The sequence below is a fragment of the Carlito syrichta genome, unplaced genomic scaffold, assembly GCF_000164805.1.
Source record: "Carlito syrichta isolate Samal-C Ts95f unplaced genomic scaffold, Tarsius_syrichta-2.0.1 Scaffold111608, whole genome shotgun sequence".
Lineage (NCBI taxonomy): Eukaryota > Metazoa > Chordata > Mammalia > Primates > Tarsiidae > Carlito > Carlito syrichta.
The window spans coordinates 71,761-80,503 of NW_007055704.1; the positions used below are offsets into that span (position 1 = coordinate 71,761).

At 61.1% G+C, this 8,743-nt stretch overlaps 1 protein-coding gene across 1 annotated transcript in view; it reads right to left on the reverse strand.

Annotated features, from left to right (window-relative positions):
• Positions 1-8,743, reverse strand: part of LOC103273001 (genetic suppressor element 1) — a gene marked incomplete at its 5' end in the record, with an annotated part of 20,053 nt that overhangs the window by 4,794 nt on the left and 6,516 nt on the right. The window contains 7 exon segments of the mRNA XM_021718465.1: positions 1-84; positions 2,369-2,644; positions 4,453-4,824; positions 5,597-5,710; positions 7,038-7,308; positions 7,515-7,627; positions 8,672-8,741. The exon segment at positions 1-84 is cut by the window's left edge and continues 26 nt beyond it. Coding sequence (XP_021574140.1) covers positions 1-84; positions 2,369-2,644; positions 4,453-4,824; positions 5,597-5,710; positions 7,038-7,308; positions 7,515-7,627; positions 8,672-8,741 — 1,300 coding nt within the window.

Genomic DNA, 8,743 nt, shown 5'->3' on the forward strand with positions numbered 1-8,743 from the left:
GCTCCGCCGTCAGGCTGAGGCTGTAGTGCCGGGCCTCCAGCCGCCTGCACTGCGTCTGCAACACCTGCCGCTCGAGGTTTTGCTCTGCAAGACAAGAAGCGGCGACGTGCCTCCTGCGTGTAGGCCCCACGGCAAGCCCCCTTTGCACACTGCTTCTCCCCAGCGCGGGCGGCCCGGCCTCTCCTGTGGGCCGTGACGCGCACAGCCCTTCACGCTGCACCAAGACACCCAGAAACGTGGCGGAATAAGACAAAGGCCCGAGGCTGAAAGGCAAATTTGGCAACACAGACGAGGAAGGAATGTTACAGCCTCAGAACGCGTCTTCCAAAAAGATAAGCAGAGGGTAAGGCTTCCAACCTAAGAAGCTATTAAGAGACCCGAGTTTTACCAAAAGGTGCCGGACCTGGTTTTGATAGGAGGGGGACTTCAAACCTTTGAGGATAATTCCTCACACAAAGCGTTTCAGAGAATGCAAAACAGAGGACACCTGACTGATTTATGGAGGGCGGCTAGGGCAATCTTGATAGCCACACAGAGGAAGTACAATTCAATGAGAGTCTAACACCACTTCAGAACATGAGTACTAACATTCAACAAGGAGCAACATTAGGAAGAAATGAAGCGGCACAGAAAATGCGGCCGACGGGAGCCTTCTCTCTTTAATGGGATGCATCTAAGAATGTCCAGACAAGACGAGGGCCCCCGCCAGTGCCTCTCAAAGCCCTGGAGGTTCTAGACCAGGGGTCCCCAGCTCCAGACCGTAGACTGGTACTGGTCTATGGCCTGCTAGGAACCAGGCCACACAGTGGAGCGGCACTCAAGCAGACCTGCTTTCTGTCGGCTCAGTGGCAGCATTAGATGCTCACAGGAGCACGAACCCTATTGTGAACTGTGCACGTAAGGGATCTACGCTGCACGCTCCTTAGGAGAAACCTAATGCCTGATGATCTTCCCTGGTCCATGGAAAAATTCTTGGATAAAACCTGTACCCGATGCCAAAAAGATTGGGGGCCACCGTCCTAAACAACGCAGTACAAGGAGAAAATCAACAGCATAACAATTCAAAAAGGAAGCCCTTTTATCTGCAGAAGATGTGCTACCTATGATTCCCATCTATGGAACAGATGATCATAGATAACAAACACGAAAAAAATCCCCAATAGGGAGTTGGGGAAAAAAACCCCAAAAACCCATCAGGACTCAGGGACCTAAAATGAAATCCAGTGACAGAAAACCTCATGGAGAAAAGCAAGGCTCAACAGTTTTGTGCCACATCCAGAGACAGGGCTGCCAGTTCTCCCATGCCTGCAAATTCAGTGCGATGGAAAACCCTAACAGGCTTTTTTGGGGGTGAAAGACAATGAGGTGACCCTGAAGTCCTCGAGGGAGGGCCCAAGGCTCAGAGCAGCTGGGCAGTTGCTGGCAGTGGAGAGGGCACAGCCTCACTCCACTGGCAGGCTGGGGGACACGGGGAGGGAGGAGCTACCTTACTCCCGACACACAAATGAATTCTCAGCATAACGGAAAAGAAGAACTTAGACTTTTAGAAGAAAATGCCAAAGAAGAACATCCCTACGATCTTGAGGTGGAGAAGGAATTCCAAACAAGGCACCAGAAAACCCGCAAGGCCAGGGACCGTGCTTTACTCATGCTGTGACTTTCTGGTGTGCTGTATACAGAGCAGTGTTGACTCAACAGACCCGGCCTTCTGACTCCGCCCTGGCAAGGGAGACACATGCTCGAGCCCACCCAGTACTGTGGCTTCCCAGGAGGGCTGGCATGTACATTCCCAGTCTACAGCAGAACGGTCTGGGTTTTGGAGGGGAGGCCAGCCTTTGGCTGAGCCTGTGCCAAGAGCCTGCCGCCTCCTGCAAAGCCCTCGTCCAGGTGGCCCTCAGAGTAAAGGCAGCTGCACACATACCACCGACGGGGCGGTCCTCACCACGGGGGGTGGGGGGTGTCCCATCACGCCTGCCAGGGAGACTCAAGCACTGACGACCAGGCCTGGCCACGGGGGCTCAGCTAAGTCAAAGACCTAGGTCGTTCTCCAGGGCCCTCCTGCTAAGCCGAGGCAAGTGTCAGGACTGATATTTTAGATACAGCCCGGAGAGCAGGGCCCACGTTTACGCTGTCAGGCTTAGAGTGACAGGTGCCATCCACAGCAGGTGTCACTCAGACATCTCAAGCGTGAGAAACCACCACCAGCCACCAGCAGAAGCCCGGCAACAGCTACCTTCTGGTGATGGTGCCTAGGAAGCTCTGGTGCCACACGGGGAGCAGTCCCCGCAGCAGGCAGTGGCGTGACGAGCCCGTCACCAGCTCCCTTCCCAGACCACCTCGCCGGGGCCCCGCCCGCATGGCCCCACACCTTCTATGTGCTCCTGGTAAGCCTCAAAAATGGCCTCAACCCCAGGCCACTTGCGCCTGGGGATTTCCTCGTCCTCATCGTCGTCGTCATCCTCCTCCTCCTCCGAGGCCTGGTCCATCTCCTGCGTGGGGGGGCCCTTCCTTGTGGCGGGGGGCTCCTGCTGCCCGTTGTGCGGGGGCGGAGGGAGGCGGCTGGAGGACTGCAGCTCGGGAATGTTGTAGTGGACGGACGCGTCGACCTTGTGGCTCTGCTCTGCGGACAGCACGGCCACGCTCCCTGGGGAAGGGACAGGGCCCGTGTCAGTGTGGCGGAACACAGACGGACAGGAAGGTCAAGCGTGGAGAGGAGGGGCCCAGCCTAAAGGCTCTGGGCCGGAGACGGCCCCACGAGGAAGGCCAGCCACAAGGACCCTGTGGCCCTGAGCACCGGTGAGCCCTGGCACAGGGCCAGTCTGTGTAGGGTTCCCCTCTGAGTTTGGATTTCTTTGTGGGCTTCAGTTCGTCTCTCGTTAGTAGGTCCTCGGCACCCAGATCCCCTCCCCCGGTGACAGGCATGGGTGTTTCAGTCCTGAGACAGTGGGCTCTGGGCCCGCTAGGGAGTTAGCCTGGTGTGCCTGCTTCAAGAGGCCCTACAGGTGGCGTTCTCAAGACACACGCACCTCCTTGGGGACAGCAGCCCCTGGTGAGGCTTAACCCATGGACGGGTGTGGCAGGGTCACCTTAAAATAAAATCCCAAGGAAACAGCCCAGCACAAGGCCAGAAAGAGTTGAAACAGGCAGGAAAACGTCCTCGGGCCACAGAAGAGCCTGGGCGATGCCCTCTGCAGGATGTGGGGAGGGTCTTGGGAGCTCAGAAAGGCAGCACAAGGTCACACTGCAGTCATACTTGGGATCTGGGGGCTGGGTCCAAGACCCTTGTGGCCACAGCCGAGGCTACAGAGGCTCAAGCCGCTGCTGTGGACAGCACAATCCTTGGGTCTGGTCCAGGCACCTCCACGTGTGCCAAGTCAGCAGGTATGTCCTGATGCCACTGCGAGGGTCCAGGTAGCACTAGGTTTGCTTTATGGGACTTAGTGGAATATTTTCCCTTAAGTATTTCCAACCTGTGGCTGGTGGAACCCACGGATGCCAGCCCCATGAGCACGGAGGGCCGATGGCAGGGTTTACCTCAGATCCCATGAGAAGGCGGGAAGCACCCCCGACAGTGGGGCCATCTGTGTCTGTCAGACACTTCGGCCCCAACAAACGTTTCAAGTAAATTCAAGGGAAAAACCCAACAGAGCCTCTTCTGATGGCGGAGGAGACCTCCAGTCACAGGACAACATGTCGTTGGCAGGCTTGCCGGTCCTCTCGAGGGTGACCTGCCTCTGCCATAGTAGCAGCTCAGATGAAACACACAGCGCAGGGTCCACGCTGGCGTCCGAGGGTGCCTCCTAGGTCTCAGCTCCCCTTGGACAGCTTGTCGCCAAACTAACGTGGTTTCGGCAGAAGTGAAATCTCTCCCTTCTGCCTATCAGAGTTACAGAAATGTCTCTCATACCCGACAGCTAAACAGTGAAGATTCTCTTCTGACCCCTTTTAATTTTTGATTCACTGAGAATGAAATGTAGTGGCCCTCATTCTCCAACCTCCAGTGACTCCCAACATGCTCTCAGGGGGTGAACCTGGAGACTCAGGTGTGGGGCCAGGGTGACTGTCAGGTCACTAGCTACTCACCAGGTTTCAGGGGACAGACACCCACGGGTGCTTGGTTATCAAGGGACCAGAGATTGCTAGGTGGGTCCTGTGGGGGCCCCTAGGAAGTTCCTCTGCCGTGGAATGCACGGAGCACTGCTGGTACCAGCAGGGCACCGCGTGGCCCCACAAAACTGAGATGGCACCACTCACTGAACATCCTGGGAGTGTGGTCTGCAGACTGGCAGCCTCAGGCTCACTGGGAGTCTGCTAGAAGTAGAGCCCCGGACCCACCAGAGCTGCCCCCGACGGGTCCGTAGGTGTCTCGCAGGCCCTGGGATTGGGAGGCACCGCCCTCACACACAGGGCCCAGCGGGACACGTGTGGCCACACGGGCGGGGGCCTCCTCACCTTTGTGCTTCTGCAGGGCCTTCTGGGTGGACTGCAGCACCGACTCGTGGAACTGATGTGCAAACTCCTCCGCGATGAACGGCTCCCATGGCTTGCTCTTCCCGTTGACGCCATGGGACAGCGGCACGGGAACGTCCTTGGGCGCCGCACCCCGGACGTAGTGGAGCATGCTCAGGCTCCTCCTGCCCCCGGGGGCCTCGCCCAGCCTGGCCTTCTCCCCGCTGGCAGGAGGCGGCTCCCGGACTCGCATCAGCTCCTGGGGCCGGGGCTGGTCCAGCTTCCCAGGCTCCAGTGCCTTTGGGGCGTCGCACGAGGAGGCCGCGACACTGGCAGGCTTATCCGCGTCCAGGGAGGCTTGCTGCGTGGCGGGTTCTTTTCGAGGCAGAAAGTGAAGGAAAACGTTACAAGCCGCAGGTTAGTTCACAGGTAGGCTAACAGGCGAAGCGGCTGGCACACGGACCCCGGTGTCTAGAGCTCATGCTTGATAAAGACCTAGCACAAAGAACCCAGACTTGGGAGGGCAGGCGGCCGCGGTCTGCAGCCAGTGTTGCGTTTAGCAGCAAGTTCATCCCCGAGGGGGCCCCAGAAGGCATCTGGGAAGAAACAGATCTGAAGGAAGAAAGCCGTGGCCCCAGGCCATCAAACGGCAGAGAGGCGCTTAGACCAGCTGGGCAAGAAAGAGCGCGAAGAGCCGAAAACAGGACCAGAACGCGAAGGGTTCCCGCGTCACTCGACAGAGTAAAGAGATGCAACCAGAGACACAGAGAGAGAAGAGGTGTGAATGCAGGTGCTGGCGACACGGTGAGGAAAACCAGCCAGGCAGATTCATGAGGGGAGAACCTGGGCAGCGGGCCCGGGCAGGGCAGGTCTGCAGCTGGAGCATGGGCTCCCCACTGGGACAGCATCTTAGTGGCACTGGCCTCTGCACAAGCCTCTGCCGCCGCTGAGGGACGATGGCCACAACCACACCGACCACCTCTCCCCTCCACTTCAGCGGCCTTCTGACTCTGCTGCTCTGTCCCGAGGGCCGTTGCAGCTCGGACAAGGGAGAGGCAGTCTGCAGGTCGGGCTCACGACAACACAGACCCTGAGCAGCCCACGGGACAGGCCTGGCCGGTGACAGGTGGGGCTGTCCTTCCCTTACCGCTCAGGGGGACGGCGGGACTGTCCCTCGGAGAGTTTGTCGAGGAGTCTGCCATGGCTGCGGACAGTGCCTTCTGCTTCATGGCACGGAGCATTTCAACAAGCCTCTCTTTGTCTATGAGAAAAGCAGCCCGAGGTTAACTGGCCAGCCGCGCCACTGCTGAGCAAAGAGAGCGGTACCCCAGCCCACCGGATGGGCAGGTGCGAGCACTTTAAACAAGGGCCACCAGAAGCAAGTGCCCCGACAGACTGTGTTTGCGGAAGGAGCCTCGCTGCACAACCAGCCCGGAATTCTCTCGCGTGTCCTACACGCCTTAGACTACTGCTGGGCTCGGCGACCAGGCTGGAGAGACCGTGTGCCCTTGTGCTTCCTGGTGATGCCTGAAGTGGCATTCTGATACAGAAGACGGAAAAGGCGGCCTGCCACAAGGACACGCCCCGAAGGCCCACGCCTGGCCTCAGGCACAGCGCGGGGCTCAAGTGTGATGCCACGATCACTTGCCATCTCCTCAGAGGAACAAGGATGCTGAGATGGGGCACAGGGACGCGTTTCAGTGGCCCTTCCTGACACCTCCGCGACTTAAGGGTCACATCGCCCAAAGCTTCCCCAGAAATTCAGCCAGGTGGAAAGATCCTTTTTGCAAACCGAGATGGGGATCAGCCCTCAGGGAAGGTGGAAGCGCCCTGCCACGGCTGAAAGCGGAAGACAGTCCGCCGTGCCCCAACAAAGACACTCGCAAAGCAGCGGAGACCACGTGACCGGCACATCCTGACTTCCTCCCCAAGGAGACCGGGTCTGCAAGGGACGTGGGGAACAAAGACGCACGACCAAGACGCCCGCTCCTTGGCCCCGGTCGGCACGTGGCCACCAGGGAAGCGGAACCCGAGCGTGGGCTGTGCCCGTGGCCTCTTCCACTCTAGCCCGAGGGGCCTGCCCAACGTGGCCCTAGGTGGCCAGGCCGATCTGGAAGCACCTTTCAGGGCAAGCTGCCCGCTCTGCATGTGCCGTCCTGCCTGGCACACCTCCCTCCCCACGCCTCCTGCCATCAGGACACGAAGCCCAGCGGTCCCGGTCCAGCAGGAAGAAAAGCCCACACCACAAGAACTCGAGCCCCTGGCCCTGTTCTCGTGCCCAGGGGCCCCAAGACGTGCCCCCTCAGGCACCGGAAGATGATGAGCTGGGGCAGACAGCAGCTCGAGGCAGCTGCCCTACAGAAGGAAAGCCACCGAGTCGGGACCCAAGAGCCAGCAGAGTCCAGAGAGCAGGGAGTGCAGGGTGAGGCCGCCACGGAGGGCTGGCGGGAGCAGACAGGTGCTCCCAGAAGAGTGCAGGGGCGGCCCAGGACTCGGCACGCCCAGATTCTGCCTGGAGCCCGCCGGCCCACGCAGCCCGGCCCGAGAGTCCCCCTCCCCGCCCGCACGCGGCCGGGCCAGGCCCTCACCTTTCCTCTTCTCGGCGCTGATGTGCGTCAGGTTGAAGATGGTCAGGAACTTCTTCTTCTCCTCGAAGTTGGGGCTGTTGTTCATCTCATCGGGGCTGTAGCGGGTGGACAGCGCCAGCCTCGGCGAAGGCGTCTGCCGCTTGCTCCGCACTGTAGGCGGGGACGGGCTTCTCTCCCTCAGCATCCGCCGCCGCTTCCTCCGCTTCTGGGCCACCAATTCCTCCTTCTGCTGTTGGGTGGTCAAGCCAAAAAGTTGCAAAAACTCTAGCTTCTAGATCGAGAAAGAAAACGGATGAATTTGAAGCCACTGGTGTGGCGCTGTCACTGTCTCGGGTTCCCTCCCACGGTCCCCGAGGCCCGTGAGCCGTGGCCGACGCCAGCCACGGGGCACCCGGGGGGCGGGGGCCAAGAGGCGGGCGCTGGCATGGGGACCAGGAGCCGCCCTGCGCACGTCGCAGGGCGAGGAGAGCCCAGTACCTCAGAGGACGCATCCAGCTTGAGGGGCGGCTGCTCGGCCACGCGGCGCAGGTGGGCCCTGACCTCTTCCTCGTCGCTCTCGTCGCAGGAGTCGTCGAGGTCATAGTAGTACCCTGGGGGACGACACAGTGCTCGGACTCGGGGGCAAGGAGCTGCCGGCCGACCCACGGACGCGCCCTCGGGGCACACGCAAGTGCAGAAAGGAACAGCTTCCCTGGGACCCATATGGCCAGCCGGTGCTGGGGCTGACGGGGACCTTCCCCTCCCCCCGGCAGGGGACTATCCATTGCCCAGGCCTGGGGCCGTGTCCACGGCAACACAAGGCTGCTTGAGCACATGCACTCCCGCCCACTGTGGCCATCTGGGTCCATCACCCGGGAGGGGACGGGCCCAGCCTCTCAAAGGCACAGAGAACAGCGGCAAGGCCCCGTCCCTGGGGTGCCGGGAGGCCCTCTTCTCCTTCACAAGGTGCACGAGAAAAGCCCTGGCTGGACCCTCCATCTTGCCCGGCTCAACCCCCAGGAAGACCCTGCCTGCACCCCACCTTCCGGGTAAGGAGCAGCCAAGTTCAGCATGGGACAGGACCGCAGCTTTGCGCGGGCAAGGACAGAGTGGCCGGAGCCCCCAGCAGGCGTCCCGAGGGCCGGCCCTCACACTGGAGCCTCGCACCGTGCTCTGGCTCCCGGGAAGGCAGGCGCCGCAGACTGAGGAGCAGAAGGCGCCCAACCTCCTGCCCTGGCCATGCCGTGCCCACTGCTGCCTCCGCCCCCGGCCCACCGGCTGCAGGCGGTGCGGCAGCCCCGTAGGCGGAGCCCCCGCCGGTCCGAGGCTGCTCCCGCTAGGCTGGGCTGTTAATATTTGAAACCCTCTATTAGCTCCCGCCCATCGTTTATTAATCACGTGTGTCTGCAGAACCGTCTTTACAGACAGGCTTTGACTCGGCTTTTCGCGGCGACGCGCACGGAGGCAGGATGGGCGAGAGCCCAGGCCTGTCTCTCCAGAGGCCTCGGGCTGCGACACAGGAGCCGGGGAACCTGCTGCCCGCGGCCGCGCGCAGCTCAGGCCGGAAGCAGGCGTGGGAGAGAGGGCGGGCAGCTGGCGCGGCCCCCTGGCTCCCCACTCCGCCCGCCCTCGCCGGATGGGGGCCCAGGGCTGACCTTTCTCCTGGGCCTCCCGCCGCCGGCGCTCCTCCAGGTCCAGCTTGCTGACCAGCCTCCGTCGCTGCTGCA